The sequence below is a fragment of the Aptenodytes forsteri genome, unplaced genomic scaffold (assembly GCF_000699145.1).
Source record: "Aptenodytes forsteri isolate BGI_AS27 unplaced genomic scaffold, ASM69914v1 Scaffold45, whole genome shotgun sequence".
In the NCBI taxonomy this organism is placed as follows: domain Eukaryota; kingdom Metazoa; phylum Chordata; class Aves; order Sphenisciformes; family Spheniscidae; genus Aptenodytes; species Aptenodytes forsteri.
The window spans coordinates 2,155,963-2,176,543 of NW_008794458.1; the positions used below are offsets into that span (position 1 = coordinate 2,155,963).

A 20,581-nucleotide genomic window follows, 5' to 3' on the forward strand; every position below is an offset into this window, starting at 1 on the left:
GATGATCTTAGAAGTCTTTTCCAACCTTAATGATTCTATGATTCTATGATTCTATGAATGAAAGAAACTTGTTATACAAACGATAGTGCAATTTTGGAGTAGTGCTTTACTGAGCTAGAAAGAGCGAAACCTTTTCTGTTTATATCAGAAAAATTGGCATCTTCTTTTACCCCCTTGATTTGATCCCTTATAAAGCCCAAGGTTTATACTGACAAATACATGTATAATGCTTATGAGTATAAAAATCAAATTTGAGGGAAGGTTTTTACATATACACTACTTAGACTTATAAATTTGTAGTTTTTCTTCAAGACTTCCATTAAAGACAATATTTATTTCTTCAACGTTCATAACGATCTTCATCAGCATACAAACAAATTTTTCTACATGCTGTCATCTATTTGATTCACAAAGGAGACTAAAATTATAGATGTGACAACCTTACAAAATTAAAATGTTTTAAAACCTCATAATTCATGGGCTACCACTATTTTCTTAATTTAGCATGCACACAGATACAAACTGCCTATAAAGTAGTTTATCATAATCACATGCAGAAACATACAACCCTTCTTCCATCTTCTTCCTACTCACGTTTTCTAGTACTATATGATCATAGATTTTAAAAATAAACCCTTAGAAATTAAAATATTGTTTTGTCACTTAGATTGTTGTCTTATATTATTAATTTTTGTTATGCTTATGTCTACATTTTAACTAAAATGGCAATTTTTTATAAGATATGACTCTGAGGAAATCTCCAGATATCAAGAAATACATAGCAGGACATTGCATTTGAAGGACTAGTTAATGACACATAGGATTCTTAAAATTTCTTTTCAGATGGTCCTTAATCATAGTAAACTACATTTTCATCTAAGTCATATTTCTATAGATAAATAATAAACACTTCCCAGCAAAAAGTATAACTGTCAATATGAAATGCCATATGGAAAGAAAACTAGTTATACTCAGCACACACTGGAATTATTGTTAGACAAATATAATATAGAGAAGTTATGTGTCTGAATAATGCTGATTTGTACTTTATTGCTGATGAGTAACAGCAGCAAGGACAGCATTTATTAACAGGGGAGTGCTGCTATATCTAGTGACATACGCTGGGAGCACGGCTTCCTGAATCACATAGATGTCATGGGCATTGTACTACACTTGGAAAAGATTCACACTGTCACTGAGCAAAAACATTTTGAAATGACATTGCCTTTTTGAGTTTCCTGCATTAATTCGTTTCCCACCACTAGAGAGAATAGAGGAAATAAATGTCAGACACCCTATTTAATTCACTTCTGATTTTTTCAGCTAGGTGATTGTAAACTATAGCAAAGTTTAGGCTAATCTCCTTGCACATTCAAGCAAACTTACTACGGTAAGATCGTTGATATTTAGAACATAAAGCAGAAGCTACACAGTAAGACATTTTGTCTTTCTTACTGGATTAATGTTTATAGGAACATACCTAACACAGACCTGTCTTTCCTAGATAGGTTAGCTTAATTATCTAGAGGCTTGTGCATTAGCACATTCAAATGTTCTTTCATTTTACATTTATTAGCCATTTTCATTTTATATGCCCACAGCAAATTCTCTAATTTGATTATTTCAATTTCTAGGTCTAGTCAAAATTATCCGTAACAATCTAGGCAGAAAAAATAGCTGTAATATTGACTTCATGTTTTATTTATGGAATATATACTTCAGTTACAGGATTGATTTATTTTTTTCCCTTGAAATTGAAATGAAATGCTAAGCTACTGAGAGGTTTGGCCAATGAAGAACTTTCAAAAGAAACAGGCAAATTCATACTGTCACTGAGCAAGTACCATTTTGAAATGGAGTTGACTGTTTTCCAACAACAGTCCAAAGAGCTATCTTTGGGGGACACATTACAAAGTTCTTCCCATTTGTTGAAACAGAGATGATACATATTAGTGAACCACTGTTCTTATTTGGAAGATGATTAAATGATCACCTTGCTGACAGACTTGGTTCCATTTTCCACTTCACTAATTCTAAGTTTGCTTAATTTTTCTGTTAGCCAATAAGCTTACTTTTTTCTCCTAAATTTGGGATTGTTTTTAATTATGTCTAGTTTAGAAACAAATGATGCTTCATAATAGACTAGTTTTTATGATTTTATTAATAGAAAAATAACAATATTATGTCTCTAAATTTAGAACTACACACATTTTTAAGGAAAGGCTTGGTTTTAAAAACAAACAAGGAACTTGAGATTAGTTTTTCAACTTTACCTTACATGATCATAAATGTGCAGGCTAATCACTCCTTAATGCTACCCAATAAAGTGACAGTCTCATAAGGTTGCTAGTAACTTTATGCTGCTGCAGTTTTCAAAAAATTCATTGCAAAATTAAGTCCAGATACATATACAAACATGGAAAAACTAAGAAATGTCCCACATTTTCAAAATGCACAGCTGTTACAGAAAGTAAATGGATCTAGATTTCTATCATTTAGAAGCAGACCAAGATTCCTCATAATTCTAATTAATATGCAGCTTTCACTTCAAAGTAAGGCTCAAGTCTTCATAAGACATTAGAAAACTAGTACATGTCATACGAATTTTATTAAATATGAAGCTTAAACCCTTAACACATACCAGAACACTATTTGAATGCATTGTTAGAAGAAAAGCTTGAATACAGTTTGGAAGTATTTACATTACTTTTGTGAACAGAATTGTTGATTCTGTCTTCACCATGGCATGTAGAATAATTGAAATGAGTGATAGGTCAATTTGAATTAGGAAAAAAATAATCCATCTAATCTGCAGCAATCCAAAACTTGTTTGAAAGGATGGAGTGAACTGTCACACTAGGTGGTCATCAAAACCTATAAAACAACATTGTAAAGTTTGATCCACCAAACACCTGCAAAATTTAAACCTAATATGATGTTTATTCTGCTTTCTGGAACATTTAAAAATTGATAAATACTGAATCTAAAACAAAAATGTAAAAAAGTTCTAGAATAATAATATAAATTTTCTATATTTTAATAGAGAATTTTCATATCAACGGTAGCTGTTTCAGTAGGAGGGAGAAAATTAATATATTTGTCATCATTAACACCTTCCTCTCCTTATTTGCACATTCATACACTATTTTATAAGTTTCAAACCCAATTAAAATTGATAACCAGATTCAACTATATGACTATTTAAAAACTAAAATGCAACTTGCAGTCAATAGCTTCCCTCTATTGTTTTTTCACATTGATTAACTTCAGTTTTAACCTCAGATTAACTTGGTAGGCAGATTTAATAGCAGTTGGAAGCAGTTGGAATTGCTTAAAACAAAACTTTAAAAGCAGCCATGCTTTAGGAGAGAAACTGAAAAAAAAAAAAGCTTTTTTAGAGCTAAAAGGTTCATTTCTCTGTATAGGTTATGAAAACATTGTATGAATGTACCTGAACTGCAGTTGCAGAAAATATGTTCACATTTTCCTGTTTCAGTGCAATCTTCATATAGAAAAGACTGAACTGCAATTAATGTCATATTGATTTGAAGAAGAGCAGCATACTTCGGGCCACTTTTTAAAACCACACTACCTTAAAACTACATTAAGAGGAACACTGATTGTGACTGATAAAACTTTTTTTTTTATTAAGCTTCTTTGGACATCTGATGCGTAATTTGCTTCTTGGCCTTAGACTGAATTTCCTTATTTGAAGTAAATAAAAAAGAAAATATTTAGTGTAAGATCTCCAGAGAATTTAAGGTTGAACATCCCAAACTGACAGAGGAACTACTCACACAGTAAAATTCATTCAGGAAAACATTCTTATTTATTTACCAGGGAAAAGGCTGAGTCCTCTCTTTGAGAGATTTAATGCTGACTTGCTTGGAACTTCATCCCAGGATCATCAATTACTGTAAACAGGGGAATCTTAGTTGTCTGGAAATACACTATTTAGAACCTGAAATCTCTGTTAACTGGTGTATTTGTGATTCATTTGCATATCTACCTGAAGTCTGGGAATCTTGACCATTATACGAAAGAAACTGTTGCATGTTTGTAACTGGAACCCTATTTTTGGAGATTAATGAACTACTCTAGTTAAATCTCAAATAACAGAGGCCAGGCTCGATAATGCTAGACTACTTTCAGAAAATATAGTCTTGAAAAGACTCCTGTTAAAACTAATGCACAACTACTGGGAATGAGTTGATATTTTAAAAGACAAACGTGGTACTATATACAATTCATAAAAGGACTGGATACTTCTCCAGGTAAGAGATTGTTTTGTGTGCTGGTCTCAGAGGTTATGAGGCCATAATTATTGGAAAGCTTCTTGTACTTTCCTGAAGGGAGCATATTTTCTATTTTTATTTGGCAGACGTAACAAATTATAGATGTGGTAGTCTTTTCAAATACAAAGGAAAAGTGAACAATTTGAATTATTGAAATTTAGAGTTATTTCTACCTAAAATTTATTTACTTGTGTTCTTAAAGTTAAGTCACAGTTCCATATGTTTTCCCATGAAATATTGCCGAAGAGCTTAAAAAACCTGAATGGGCTGTGACAATGCATTAAGTAACTTTGCTCTGCAGGTATGGAAGCTGGGACAACTCTAGAAATCTCACAAGAACATGTGGCCAGAAGTCACATAAAACTTTGTCTTTGCCTATCACTATATACCTGTAGTAGTCCCACACATGGTCCAGTCTTAAGAATTGCTTTAGTTCTCACTGCTAGCCAGCAGTGAAATGCAAATTTATAGGCTTTACCATATGGCTGCAGTTGCCATTCTGATTGTTCAACAGCCCACTGGGCTGGGTTGATGTTGATAGCAACATTCATATTGGCAGTGGACTTCCAGCAAGCTCTCAAAATGTTACGAAGATAGATGGACAGTGAAGACGAAATATTCATCTTTGTTTTGTTTTTTTTTTCTAATGTGCACAAATTTGTCCAAAATTTTCATGCCTAGACTGTACATGAAGTAGAATATCCTATGCTGAATAGATGCTTAAGTACACATTAGTAGCACACAAAACTTTCTGTGCTCATTTACACATGCTATTCTTCTCAGCTTGTCTTCATTCAGTGACAAAAGTGTTCCAAAAGGCTTGAAACAGTTAACCTGCTAACAGTCCCATATACTTTATACACTGTAAGTAGCCAAATGTAATGCAAGCTGAAGAGTGACAGAGAATGAAAAATAGATTGGGTGTTTCAGGTTTGGAGCAGTAAATTATCATGTTAGTCATTGAACTCTCCCTAGGCTCAGCCAGCCATACATCATCTGTCAATACTCCAAATTCAATCTATAAATTAATGTCATGATTTTTGTGCTGTCACTAAATGTATGCTATTCTCAGGAGAGGTCAGGAGGTGCAGAAGTCACATGATTTTACAGGCTGATACATATTCACAAATCCCAGGAGATCTGACCTACATTCCATGTAGACAAGCAGAAGCCTTTTTATCTCAGCTGATACTTGGCTTCCACTCCAGTGCTAGCAAACTTGTGGAGAGCAGCTGGGTTATTACACCAATCCCAAAGGGAGAGGAAGTAGAAACATGCCCAAACACAATAGGTATGAGTTAAGTACTTGTATCTTCTATTATTGTTACAGAAAGTTTTTAAGTGGGAAAAACTAATGGAAAGAAGGAAAAAATCTAGAAGTCCACCAGCTATGTACTTCTCTGTTGGCATATTAGTACAGAGTCAGTAACATCCCAGTACTTTCCAGAAGAGCAGACTGAAAGGATTAGGAGCATGAGTGAGTGATAATCGAAGTAAATAGATGTGCTTAAAAACCAAAAGCCTTAATACTACTAGTCCCAATAATAATAAAAAAAAAAGTACACAAAGTAAGTGATAAACAGTTATATAGGAATATCTTAAACTTGCTTATTTGCTAACAGTTCCTTGATGCATCAATATTTCTTTATATATGTATTGGGTTTACATGGCAAGGTTTTGGTAGTAAAGGGTGTTGCAGGGGTGGTTTCTGTGAGAAGACACCAGAAACTGCCTCCATGTTGAACAGAGACAGTTCCAGCCAGCTCGAAGACGGACCTGCCGCTGGCCAAAGCTGAGCCCATTAGCAATGTTGGTAGTGCTTCTGTGAAAACACATTTAAGATACAGTAAAAATGCTGCACAGCAGTGTGTGATAGTGAGGAGTGAGGAAACAATGTGAGAGAAACAACCCTGCAGACGCCAAGGTCAGTGAAGAAGGAGGGGGAGGAGGTGCTCTAGGCTCTGGAGCAGAGAAACCCCTGCAGCCCTTGGAGAAGACCATGGTGACACAGGTTGTCCCCCTGCAGCCCGTGGACAACCACAGTGGAGCAGATATTCACACTGCAGCCGTAGAGGACCTCACACTGCAGCAGGTGCACGTGCCCTGAAAGAAGCTCCAGCCAGGGAAAGCCCATGCTGGAGCAGGGTCCTGGCAGGAGCTATGGCCCTTGTAGAGGAGCCCACACAGGCAGGACCTGTGACCCCACGTGGGACCCATGCTGGAGTAGTCTGTTCCTGAAGGACTGCGCCCCGTGGGAAGGATGGGAAGGATCCATGTTGGAGAAGTTCATGAAGGACTGTATACCACAGATAGGACCCCACGCAGGAGCAGGGGAAGAACATGAGGAGGAAGGAGCGGCAGAGACAAAATGTTATGAACTGACCACAACCCCCATTCCCCATCCCCCTGCGCCAGTCAGGGGGAGGAGGTAGAAGAGCTGGGAGTGAAGTTGAGCCTGGGAAGAAGGGAGGGGTGGGGGGAAAGTGGTTTTAGTTTTGTTTTTTATTTCTCACTATCCTATTCTGTTATTAATTGGCAATAAATTAAATTAATCTTGCCCAAGTCTGCTTTGCCTGTTTCAGTAACTGGTGAGCGATCTCCCTGTCCTTATCTTGACCCACGAGCTTTTTATCATTATCTTCTCTCTATGTCCTGCTGAGGAGGGGGAGTGAGAAAGCAGCTTGGTGGGCAACTGGCGGCCAGCCAAGGTCAACCCACTACAACATAACTACATGTTCTCTATGTCCTAGGTACGAATGTTGGAAATAGAGGTAGCACGGATTTCCTATTCTGTTTTAATTGGCAATAAATTAAATTAATCTTGCCCAAGTCTGCTTTGCCTGTTTCAGTGAGCGATCTCCCTGTCCTTATCTTGACCCACGAGCTTTGAGCTTTTATCTTCTCTCTATGTCCTGCTGAGGAGGGGGAGTGAGAAAGCAGCTTGGTGGGCAACTGGCGGCCAGCCAAGGTCAACCCACTACAACATAACTACATGTTCTCTATGTCCTAGGTACGAATGTTGGAAATAGAGGTAGCACGGATTTCTTTTACCTAACAATACAGTCTGAATATTGTCATTGAACATGCCCTGCCTCCTCGCAGGTCTAGCATCATGTTTACTGATAAGAGCAGGTGATCATGTTTCTATTTTGACTCTACTGCAAACCAGATGAGAAGCATGGGAAATTTGCAGAGCCATGATGCCTTCCTAACTTAAATCTGCACGATTGACAGACCAGAGCTGGCTTGCAGCAGGCTGGCTTGCAGCCAAGACTGGTTGTATCTAGGCATGAAGACATAACCAAAAAAAAAAATCTTTATTGACTCTCCCCTTCATGAGGCAATGAAAAATACAACCCTTTGCAGATGACACATCTTAACATGGTGCTAACATTTCTGCAAGGTTTTAAGGGATAAGTCTCAAGGCAGTGATGATTTGCTCTGAAGTGTGTTATTCTTAGAGCTGGTTGGGACTTTTCTGACTAAATGCAGATTCATCAAGACCTAAATGCACTGTCAGAAATCTACCCATCTCCCTGCCTGTCTGCCTGGCAGGCTGCTGAAGAATCCACAACTTCAGCATCAAGGGCAGTTGTATCATGTTGATGGGGGTCAGAAGCCTAAAAGCCTGAGGAAGAATAGCTACACTACAATAATCAGGCTCTGGAGTCCTGACTGAATTTCCAAGGAAAACATCTTGTTTGAATTTCCTTCTTACAAGAACATTTTAAAAATCTATTTTTAAATTGAAATCTTTAGAACACAGGAAGTAGTAAATTTGAAACCATACAAATATACACTATTACATTTTGTAGTGTTAGGTGCTAGAAAGTATAAGCCTAGGAAAGAAATTGAATTCATTTCTCCTGAGTTTACAAAAAACTTCTTAAAACTCTAAGTCTCATTCACTTCTCTTCCAAAGTACCTACCACAGCAGAGGCCCCTATAACAAATTATTCAGTTAAAGACTACCACATGCATAATGCAGCGTGGGACAGATTAACCAAGGTGGAAAAGACAGGCTTTTGTTCCTGTTTCAACTACATGCTGCTATGCCATTGTCTTCTTAACCTTAGTACTCCTGATACATTTTGTTTCTTTTAATTATGTTCAAAAAACCTAAACAAGGCATAATCTACCAGGAATGGTATACATATATACAATAATAAACATATATACCTATAAATAGGTATAGCTTATACTTCCTTAGGACAGGGAGGTTTCCCAAAATTACTTCCAGCCTTATTTTCTATCATAAATGTAAATAGAAAATGATTATTTTCTTCACTTTTTTTTTCTTCATGCTAAGAAGAAAAAATTTTCTTCATGCTATATTGTTCTGTACTTTTTGATAATGAAATTTGATTGGTTACAATTGACTAAATGCCAATCAGACCATCATTTCAAATGCAGTGTTTATTAAGAATTCAGTTCAACAATCATCATAACAAAATCAAGGTAATATGCCTAAGAACCTGAACAACATGCAGAAAAAACAACCTTAAGTATAATGACAACATTACAAAGTCTTTAAAAAAATCCCAAAACCTGTTATATGGTGGAAAGCAAGTAAGAAGTTACTTTGCTTAGTGTACAATGACAAATACTTATCATGATCTCTTTTGGAAGCACCAGAGTGCTTATTAACATGGAAGTTTAAAAGGTACTTTTAAAATGAAAACATTAAATTTGCTTGCAAACGTCACCCTTTTCAAGCTCAACGTGTTGTTTCTAACATGATTCCCACATGTAAGAATGCATTAAAAAACAATCCTGGAGAAGTTTCAGTTTCTGCATTATATAAAATATGCAGCAATTTGAATGAGCAGGCTTTTTTCAGGAGGAAGGCGGCATGGATTTACTCCTGCTTCAGAACATCTATTCTCAGGTAGTGTAAAAAGCCAACTGTGTAATTTCTCTGATGAATGCTAAGGTATGGCTATAGAATACAAGCATCTAGCTAGATCAGAAATAAGTAAATGAAGAGGAAGAAAGAGGAAATTTTCTCTATTTTGCATATTTTTTTGAATATTTCACATTTCTTACTGGTAATAGCAATTGCAAACCTCACACATGGATATTTTAGTGAAAGCAGGTTCTATATTCACACATATATCTATAGTAGGTGTTTAATATGGAGAGAAGTCCTCTGTCTGAAATTCTTTTCCAGGCTTTGTCACATTCATCTGCCATTCAGTTACTGAAGTTGCATTTCCATTCCTTCTTCTGCAAACTGCTAATAACAACTCAAAATATGAAGCAATTTTATGCAGAAAACTCAACAAGATTCTCAGATGGTTTTCAGTAATACTGTCATTATTACGTGTGAATGCCTTTGGGCAGTGTAGAACAGGCCAATATTTTTAAAAGCAAAGTGTAGGACATTGTAGGATACATAGCATGAAGAGATGTTAAAATACATAGTGCCTTATTGCCTTACCTTCTTAATAAAATGTGTTTACATGATAAGAAGTAGATTTGGACTTTCACACTTGTAATATGATTAAAAACTATTCTAAATGTCATTGAAATTCATTTATGCCATGAATTATACAAAGGATAAAACAGTATCTCCATATCTTTGTTTCATAGGACTAGCAGTTATTTATGACACAGTACATTTATCAAATCCACTAAGAATCTCAACATGGGACCAGGAAGAAATCTTGCCATATATAGATGCACAAAGTATTAATAATTGTAGATTTCAGTTTAAGGTAAAAAGTCAGAAGCTAAGATAATCTTTTTTTTTTTTTTTTCCCTTGTAAGCCAAATGTTAGACCATGTTTTTAGACTGCATTTTTATGGTCTTGTGCCCTCACACTAATACAGACTTTGTTCTGGTATAAAACATGGAGGATGCAGATCTGGCAAGGTTCATCAGATGTTTAGCAGCTTATGAAAAAAAAAAACCAACAACCCCAAAACAACAAGTGAGCAATTATGAAACTTTCTATTAAAGTCCAACAAACAATTTCATACCTCCGTATGCCGACATCCTGGACTTCACCATCACTGACCTACCTCTGCTCTATGCTTACTGGGAAAGATAACTGTTTGCTGAACTTCTAGGGCAGAGGCTTTGAGATTCACATATTTCTCCTAGTCTCTCTAAAATCAAAATTCAGCTGACCTTGCACCATCTACCAGGTGAAGCTGAAATCTGCTTGCCTTCTTCTGTTTGTCTTCTGAAGTTGCTCAGCTTCTGCAGGCAGGAAGATTTTTTTTTCTACTCTTTTACTCCTACACACACTCTAAAATGGGTGATTCACTATTATCTTAGCGATCTTCTTTGACTTTTGTTCCTATGGGAACAGTTTATATTTCATGTACATTTCAATCCCTTTGAGTAAAACTGTGATAAGAAAAGCACATATAGTGTCTGCACTTCAATATATTTGTCCAGGAAGAAAGAATAACACAGAACTTCTTTATTTATCTAGATACACTATGTTAAACATTAATAAAGAGTGTCCAGACAAGTTTACAGTACATGAACAGCAAAGGCAACTGAATGCTTATCATACCTGCAATATACACAACTACGTAATGAAACTTTTAGGGAAAGAAAGAAAAATTTTCAGCCTCCAAATGTTTTGACCTTCAAAGCCTTAAATTTAGAGTTTCCCATGTTGCAGTCCCAGAACAAGTTTACCTTTTTCAATTTCCACATTTAGAAATCTTACAGCTTTCCTACTCATTTCATCACAGCCCCTGTGCATGCCCCTGCTAGGCTGGAAGTTAACCTTGTTTCCTTGCTGTCCCCTGTTTACCCTACAAACTGAGCATGCAGCAGCATTCGCAGCTCAGGGACCTGCCTGGGAGAAATGCTGAAGGGATGATGACCATTTTGTGTGTCTACTGTTTTTAAATTTAGCAGCTGGCAATTCTACTAAAAAAACCATATGAGTTTGTCTTCTCAAAATATTTTCTTTTAAATGCTAATTAATTTTAGAACTAAGTTTGCATGCAATTAATAACCCAAAAGTGGCTGAAAAGGACGGAAAGTAATAGTGTAGTACTTGTTCCATCAACAGCTATGATCTGAAGATGGGGTAATATTTTCTGCATTCCTTCCATTTGCTAGTTATACATATTACCAATGTGTGTCAGAAAATTGTAACAATGTAGTTCAGACAGATAACCACAGAAAAATGAGGACCAACAGAAAGGCAACCAACTATGAGAAATGAGAGCAAAAATCCAAATATTTCTGATTTATAAATGCTTAAATCAGAATAAAGATGCGTATTTTTAGGCAAACATGAAAAAATTAGGAAATAAAAGTCATTATTAATGAAAAGGGAACTATTTGTCCAGAACAAAAGATTATATATCCTAAATATTAATCTTAGAATATAACATTTATAACTATGACTCTGACTGAGCTTTGCCCTGAAAGTGGATAGTGTTTCAAATATTATGATCAAAAAGGGAGAATGTAAGAATCCAGAGCAACATATATAACTTCATGCAATGCCTGTCTTTTCACTTGGTGTTTTGGATCTCAAAATATTGTGGCACGTGTGGAAGTGAGAATATGCATCTGACCTCCAATGAACCATATGATTTACAGAGAAGTAAGGCCCCTTCAGTATATTAAAAAACTAATCACAAAGAGCAAGTAGAAAAGGCAGCGTCATAAATTTTCATATAAAAATCCCTGCCACTTCAGCAGAGAAATATACCGTCTTTCAGAATATTTTGAACTATATAGGACTATTTTTCTTCATGCAAAAGGTGAACTTTGTATTCCTCTTTCCAGTACCAAAACTGTATTTGGGAAGCCATTCTTCACTTCCACCACCTCCACGATCCTGGAGCTTCAAACTCACAAAACTAACAGTGAAAATGGGAACTTTAATCTGGTGGTTTTTAAAAAATATACCGTCTTTCAGAATATTTTGAACTATATAGGACTATTTTTCTTCATGCAAAAGGTGAACTTTGTATTCCTCTTTCCAGTACCAAAACTGTATTTGGGAAGCCATTCTTCACTTCCACCACCTCCACGATCCTGGAGCTTCAAACTCACAAAACTAACAGTGAAAATGGGAACTTTAATCTGGTGGTTTTTAAAGCTTATGCAGCCATTTGTATTGTTAGTAATAACAGCAGGTATGATCACTGATGCTTCATCTCAAAGCCTCAATGTTTCACTGTAATTTTAATCCAAAACCTCCAGAATTCATAGCTGTCAGAGTATATAGTGATATGAATTACATCTAATATTCCACTGACACCTGTCAAACACTTCAAGCACAGAATATTTTTGCTTGTGAAAACTATAAAGGAGAAAAAGCTCAGCTTATAACCAGTAGTAATTTGGCAATAGCCCAAAAGCTTTTTCAGTACAAAAATGAACTGAATTTGTGCCTTTTTAAATGACAGTAGCGATGTAATTTTTTTTAAAGAAAGCAACACCAACAAATGGTGAAAACAGGTTTAAAAGGAAAAATATGTACAGAACTAAAAAACCCACGTTGCTGAACACATTGCCACTTGACACCAAGAGTCTTTCAGTTTGATTGCGCTCAGAAAAAGTTGAAAGCATAAGAACATTGAGGAAAAAGACTGTTTATGTTATAGATGTATAAAAGAGTTTTATCAAGGTTACCATCACAGCAGCAAGACATTAAAGAAATTAAAATGGTGGATTGAGCCAAAACAATCGCAAGAATATTAATATCATTTAAGCTATATCAATATAGTGTAATGATGGATAAATCCCTAAACCAGAAGTTTCAAATAGGGTAGCTGATTGACTTTTTGTGATACCCCAATTCTATTTTCCCCAGGACTTGAATAGTAGAAGTTTTAAGGGAATGCCAAAGTATAACCTCTTAAAAATAATGAAGATGTTTCTTGATTGCAATGACTCTAGAACTGCAGTCCATGCATGCCTGGAAAGAAAGAAACCCCTTCGATTCATCTACTTCTATACAGAATGGGGCATTGTACTGAAGAGAAGCCAGACAAATATCAGTATCTTGGGGTATGTCTGCATTTGTTTCACAGTTGCAGTTTTAAGATTTCTCTGTGATTTTGCTCCTTTTCTTTTTCTCATGTTACATCTCATTCTATACTCAAATCACTGAAATCACATTTCAGCCCTAATTTATTTTGTCTCTCTTGTCTCTGAATCCATATTATTGGCACTCCCCCAGTTTGATTTTACCAATAGGTTTACAAGTTCATCAATTTTCCTCGCATTCTGCCTTTTAGAAATCAAAATAAATTTTACACAAACCTGTGCTGGTGGGTCCACTGAGCCTAAAAGAGCCAGAGACTTGTATCACTTAATATTTTGCTGGCATCACTAAAGGAAAAATCATGCTCCCATATGGTCTCTCACTGACCTAGTGCAACCTAGAAACTTCATTCCTTGAAAGCTAGCTATTATTCAGGCACAATCTTCATCATGCTAACAACTTCCATAATAGCACCATAAACTTCTACCTTTAATCAGTATTCATGTCCACCAATTTCATTTTCCTGCTGGTCCTGCATAGCCACCATTGCTCACTGCATCGTATCTACAGCTTCAGAAAGAGTTTACAGGGCATTTCAGAATGCTTGTCTCGGTGCAGACACTTGGGTTACTTCCACATTATGGACATTAGGCTTGCAGGAAGAAGATCTCAATAGATACATGTGCCTGAGCATAGCTATATCTACACAAAAAATAACAGCACACTTACCTGAAAAACAACAAAACCAACAACAACGAAACAAACAAATAAACAAAACCCATCCCAACAACTTTTTTTAAAAGTTATTAGGGAAAGACTGCACCTCAAACCCGGTAGCTAGCATCCAGAGTTAAAAGAATTTCTCCATTTGCTTGATATTACACTGTGGAGTGCAGAAAAAAAACGTGGGAATGGGGAAGGATTTCTGTGAGGCTGTGTGGAACCTCACTGCTTTAACTCCTAGAAATTTTCCTCTAAATTTTCAGTCTATGTTTCTCCTGCTGCTTGAATGGCTGTACCAACATAGACTGTTACTAGGCATATATTCTATATTTGTTCTTTTGATAAGGCCACTTGATGTCTTAAAAACTTTCCTTTATTCTCCTTGATGTATTTAAAAGACAACAGTAATATCTTTTTAACCGTTATTATGCTGGAGTAAATATTCTCAATTCCCCAAAACTGCTTCATTTTTCTTCACAATATTCTGTCCTTCCATTTAACCTGCTTATACATTTGGCAACACTTAATTATCTCAACTCTCAATGTGTTAGCAACCTGAGTGTTTTGCATTTCCCTGTTTCTAAAGCAACTCAGATTTTCATGATTCTTGATAAAAAAAATTGTTAAAATTCCCTTAATGACAATAACTTTCACATGATTTTCAGGGAGGCTGAAACTGAGACCTTAGCATGTTCCTTGTTAAGGTGGCAGCAATTTCCCATAGTCTGAAGAAGAATTCCCACTCTTTAGAGTCTGTCTTAAGTTCTCTGAGTTATAGACTACTTTTCATGTTATTTAATCAGCCATGACTTCTCATTAGTTTACTTCCACTGAAACAATTCTGATGGTAAATGAGACAATTTAACAATGTTGCTTGCTAATCACCAAAGTCACAAGTCTCTGCCCACTAGAACAGATGTCAGAAAGAGATATAGCAACAGTAAGCAGCTTCTTTCTCTCCCTGAAGAGGGATAATTCTTCTTTAACGACTTGTTATCCCATGCTTTTAATCAGGGAACTGTAATATCTGAGACTGGTTTGCTCTTCAAAATATTTCAGTAGAGCTTCAGAACTGAACATATTTCTACAGCTATTGTAGACGGGAGCGCTGGTGGTAGTGATGGGAACAGCTAGATGATAACAAAAGCATATGGAGGATTTTTGTTTGTTTTTCTACAGAATGTTTTCATTAGCAAATGAAGATTACCAAAAATTAGACGCTCCTCAGATGACTAATTTGCTGAAATCCTAGTGGAAATATGGGGGCTACAGCTCATCCACAGCTCAGACTTGCCAGTAGCTGCCTTGAAGACAATAAGCAAGCTGAGGGCCTCTAAGCCGCACGAGCTTAGGAGAAAAACATAGGCTCCCAGCCAGCACACCCAGTGGGCTGGTATCACAGCTCTCAGGCTTTCTGGGGAGGACCAAAGCGTTCTATATCTTTAGAGACCTGTTTTAAAACAGAATAGCATTTTACTGTGCTTAATTCTATAATTAAGAAAGCTGAATACCAGAAAAATATGCTACTTTCCATCACATGGACTTTTAGGCTGCACAGAGAAAAAGATACCAGCTCATACTATCAAAACCAAAATGATATGGTTATTTTAACACATTTCCTGGTACAACACTAACAAAAACCCTACCTCACATTGTTCAGTCCCCATATAAAACCAACTCAGCTCTGAGCATTACTTCCTCCTCCTTTCCAAGAAATTATTGACTCTATGATCATCAAACTTTTTGCAATGGGTTCAGCATTACTGTTCTTCCATCTGCCCCTGGAGGTCAAGATGATAGGAAACGAAGTATCTGCTCCTGTATATTTAGAGACTCCATGGTGGAAAAATGTTCATATCATGAAACTTTGGGCTCCTAAATAATTCAGAAAGGTCAAACAGCTATGATTCTAGAAGTAGATTTTTGACTGAGTCAAAACCACTTGACTGGTTCTTTCCCACTGAAGCCATGGGAAAGAAGAGGTATTAGTAAAGGTATTGTGTTAACCAAAGAAGTGGCCTGATTTGCCCAAATAAATCCCACTGTGTGTACACCACTATACACCATGAGGCTATTAAAAGTCTAGTCATTGCCCCATAGAAACCACTGCCACTAAACATTTTTTTTGAGATCTGAGAAGAAGAAGAAAACATTTTAAACAACAAGCAGCCGTCTAAATATTCCTTAAACTTCAATAAGTTTCATAAAGGAAAGCAAAGTACTTGACACACTTCAGCAGCAGTAAAAATTATAATAGTTCCTTGTGGGAAGACAGAACTCAGCTGTTGAAACAAGCTGTGAAATAAATTTTTTTTAAACCATATCTTCCTAGTTCAGAACACACAAAAGATTTGGAGTTCAAGAGAGTCAGATTTTAATGCAACAAAGCAGTGTATCTATCTCATCTGATGGAGATGATGCAGTTTATACTGTTTAGATAGACCAAAGGCATGGATAAAGGCAAACTGATCAAAACTCCACTATACCCACAGCTAAGATTTGTAGTCTTTCGGAAACAGCAAGATATCTGACACTTATAGCTCCATCTTCTCTGTATTCTCAGATCAGGTAACTTTAGGGTGCAATAAGATCCTCTGAAGTTGTTTCTTCTCCAGGCTGAACAGGCCCAGCTCGCAGTCTCTCTTCATACAGCATGTGTTCCTGACCCTGACCCTTGGTGGTCCTGCACTAGGTTCACTCCTGTATGTCAATATTCTCGTGCTGAGAGCACAAAACTGGACACAGTACTCCAGATGTGGTCTTATAAGTGCTGAATAGAAGGGAAGGATCACTTCCCTGTACCTGCTGTCAACACATTTACTAATGCAGTCCAGGATATGCTCAGCTTGTTGTCCACTAGGACCCCAGGGCCTTTTCTGCAGAGCTGCTTCCAAGACAGTTGGCCCACAGCCTGCCTTGTTACCTGGGACTACTTCAAGCCAGGGGCAAGAGCTTTCATTTGCGCTTGCTGAACTTCATAAGTTTTCTGTCAGCCCATTTCTCCGGCCTGTCCAGGTGCCTCTTACAGCATCCCTGCTGCCTTCCCAATTTGGGTCACTCCAATCTGGTGTCACCCGCAAACTTGCTGAGAGCACTCTCCATCTCATCATCCAGGTTGTCAATGAAGACATTGAACAGTATTGGTCCCAGCACTGATCCCTAAGGGACCCACTACCTACTGGCAGCAAGCTTGACTTTACACCATTAATCACAACTCTTTAAGTCCAGCCTATTTTGTATCCACTTTATAGTGCTGTTATCCATCCCATGTCCCACTAATTCAGGGGCTACGGAGGAGGTTATGGGAGGCTGTCAAAGACCATTAAAATCAAGGTATGTAACAGCCACTGTCTTTCCCTTGCCTAGAGTGCCAGACACCTCATCATAGAAAGCATGATTTGCATATGGAAAAAGTTTTAGCTACTCCCATTCACCTTGTTGTCCTTCATTTGTTTACAGATAATTTGCTCCAACAATGTTCTCAGGGGCTGAGGTGAGGCTGACTGGCCTATAGTTACCTGGATCCTCCTTCTGGTCGTTCTTGATGATCTAGTTCCACGGACTTGTCTATGATATCCAAGTGACTTAAGTGATGCCTGACTCTGCCTTGCTCTACTGTGGGTACTACTTCACTCTCACTGACTGCTAAGAGGCTCAGGGACCTGAACGGCTTTTGAGGACAAGCCTTGCAAGTGAGAACCAAGGTATGAAAAAGACATCGAGTACCTCAGCCTTTCTCATGCCCCTTGTCAGTAGGTCCACTGCCCCACTGAGCAATGGGCCCACACTCACTTAGCCTTCCTTTTGCTGTTGATGTACTTTAAGAAACCTTTTCTGTCTTTCACCTCCCTGGCTAGTTTCAGCTCCAGCTGAGCTGGAGCTTTCCTGGCTCCATTCCCATATACATGGACAATGCCTCTGTATCCCTCCCAGCTAGTCTGTCCCTGCTTCTGTGTGCTTCCCTCTGTGTTTGAGCTGAGTCAGGAGCTCCACATTCATCCATACTGGTGTTCTGCAATGCTTGTCTTCTGGAGAATGGGAAGGACAGTTCTTGTGCTCAGAGGATGCTGTCCTTGAAGATTAGCTAGCTCTCCTGGGCCCCTTTGCCCTCTGAGACAATTATCCACAGAATCCTGCCAAGCATGTCCCTGAATAGAGCATCTCCCCTCATCACATTATTGATCATCTATATCAAGAAATTGTCTTCAATCTGTTCCAGAAATCTGGATTGCTTGTGTCCAGCCATATTGGCCTTCCAGTAGATATTTTTGTCGTTAAAGTCACCCAAGAGTACCGACGCCTGGGACCGTGAGGCTTTTTCCACTTGCCTTAAGAATGATTCACCTGCCTTCTCTTGTTGATGAGAAGGTCTATAGCAGACACCTACTACAATATCACCTGTGTTGGTCTGTCCTTTGATCTCTGCCCACAAGCTCTCCACTAGTTCGTCACTTCACCCAAGGCTCCATCTGCTCAAAACACACCTTTGCACAGAACATAGCCTTAAGGTAGGGCATCTCATACTGGCATCTTGTTAGCACCTTAAGGTACTTGCATCTTGTACATACAACTGGGTTCAAGGTTAAGGAGTTGCATCATGTTTGTTTCAGAAGAAAGGGATGAATGGGCCAAACACGCTGAACTTTCTTAGGTTTCCCCTTCTTTGGTGAAAGAATCCTGAAGTTATGAGTTGCTGTCACTCTTTTCAAATATACCTGCACCATAGTAATTCTAGGGAAGGAATAAGGTCTTTTCATTAGAGAACAAGGGGAATGCACGTGTAGGCAAATGGAAAAGTTTCCATAGAACTAATTTCAGTGCCATTGAAATATAATTAAAATGTGTTTTTTTGATTATTAATCATATTATAGGGTCGTTATTAATTCTAGATATTAGAAATTAAAGTCTTTAATGTGAACTACTTATCTAATAATCTGTTAAACTGATCCTAGAAAGCACCAGGTTTTCTATGTGTGTGTTTTTAAATTTAAATTAATAAACTGTTAATCCATCTTTCATGATGGGATGTATGTATCAATGTTTGCAATACTTGATCCAAAATCCACATAATTCATGACCATACACATTTTTAACCTACCTCCTCCACATGTTTCTTGAATTTAGTTTCACTGTATTTAACTTAGATTGTACACCATGCAATGTTTATGTGATAATATTAAGATATAATTTTAAAATGCACGGTTTCAAATATGTCACTAAACAAATAAAAACTTTATCATTAAAAAATTTCTCATTCTTTTTAAAGACATATTTTTCAGGTAAAATATACCCTAGGACACAGACATGTACAATTGCATTTTCAAACAGGAAAACAATGCACTTTAATAGTGCAGTGTTCAGTGTCTCACAAGTAACTACCTGTCATTATGTACCATGATGCCCAAGTCTGTTCTCAACTCGTTCATTATACCACGTAGCTCTTCAAACCACAGGCTGCTTGACATCCAACTTTACAATATTCTGAGGTTTTAGCTGATATTTACCTCTTATTTGCGATGGCGTGATAATTATTAGTTTAGCAAGTGTCTACAGCAAAACTTGGTAAAAAAAAGAATGTTTCGTATCTTCACTTAATAATATCCCATAGGTATTTTTTATTCAGTTTTACAAGTTTAGCTGAAAATCTCCTGTCTTTAGAACATCTGCGTGCAGTCAAAGATAAGTAATGGAAGAAAGAGCTCTGTAACACCCCCAACACCTCTAAAAGTATATTAAAAAAATCCATATCAAACCCTCCAAAACCTAAACCCCAATCTCCAAAGTTCTTGTTTACAACAACTTCCTTTAAGCTAAGGGTTTCTATCTGGTGTTTTAAGTTAATTCATCCGACCAAGACTTTGATGTGTAACTTGATTTCTTCAAGCTAGAGATGCAGTACCAATTACTTACCTGACTCACACGCAAATGTCTTTGACGTCTCATCATGAAAGATAATTGCCACTGCATGCTTCTTTGTCTCTCGAGGCAATCTAGTTATGTTTTTGATATTGTGCAGCTCAGTTACCTTAAAATGAAGAAAAGTATTTTAGGCTAGTGTATAAATAGTACAAATAAAAATATTAACCATTACTACTCAATTTTTACTATGTTTTTTTCCTCCTAAGGCTATTTACATTTATAAGTTTTTTAATTGACAAAAACACATAAATAGATAGAGTCTAAAGTTGCAAAGCTTTCTATACAAAAAGTGAACAGTCTACTCTAATAAAGTTCTACTTGGAAACATAGTTATTACAATGACATCAAGACAGTCTTGTGATTATTCTATAATATATTTTTCAATTTCTGTATTTGTACAACTTTGATCAGTTTCAGGATCTGCATCAAACACATAACCGAATGTAGGAACAGCAGTGTCTTATTAGTTAGGGGACTGTTGTGGTTTAACCTGGCAGGCAGCTAAACACCACACAGCTCACTCCGCCCCCCCCGCAGTGGGATGGGGGAGAGAATCGGGAAAAAAAAGAGTAAAATTCATGTGTTGAGGTAGACAGTTTAATAGGACAGAAAAGGAAGGGAAAACAATAATAATAAATAATAATAATGATAAAAGAATATATAAAATAAGTG

General features: G+C 37.0%; 1 protein-coding gene across 1 annotated transcript in view; it reads right to left on the minus strand.

The window, feature by feature from the left end:
* DOK6 (docking protein 6) overlaps window positions 1-20,581 on the minus strand; it is a 185,325-nt gene that overhangs the window by 128,876 nt on the left and 35,868 nt on the right. The window contains exon 3 of the mRNA XM_009290867.1: window positions 19,901-20,015. Coding sequence (XP_009289142.1) covers window positions 19,901-20,015 — 115 coding nt within the window. The remainder of the gene's footprint in view (window positions 1-19,900; window positions 20,016-20,581) is intronic.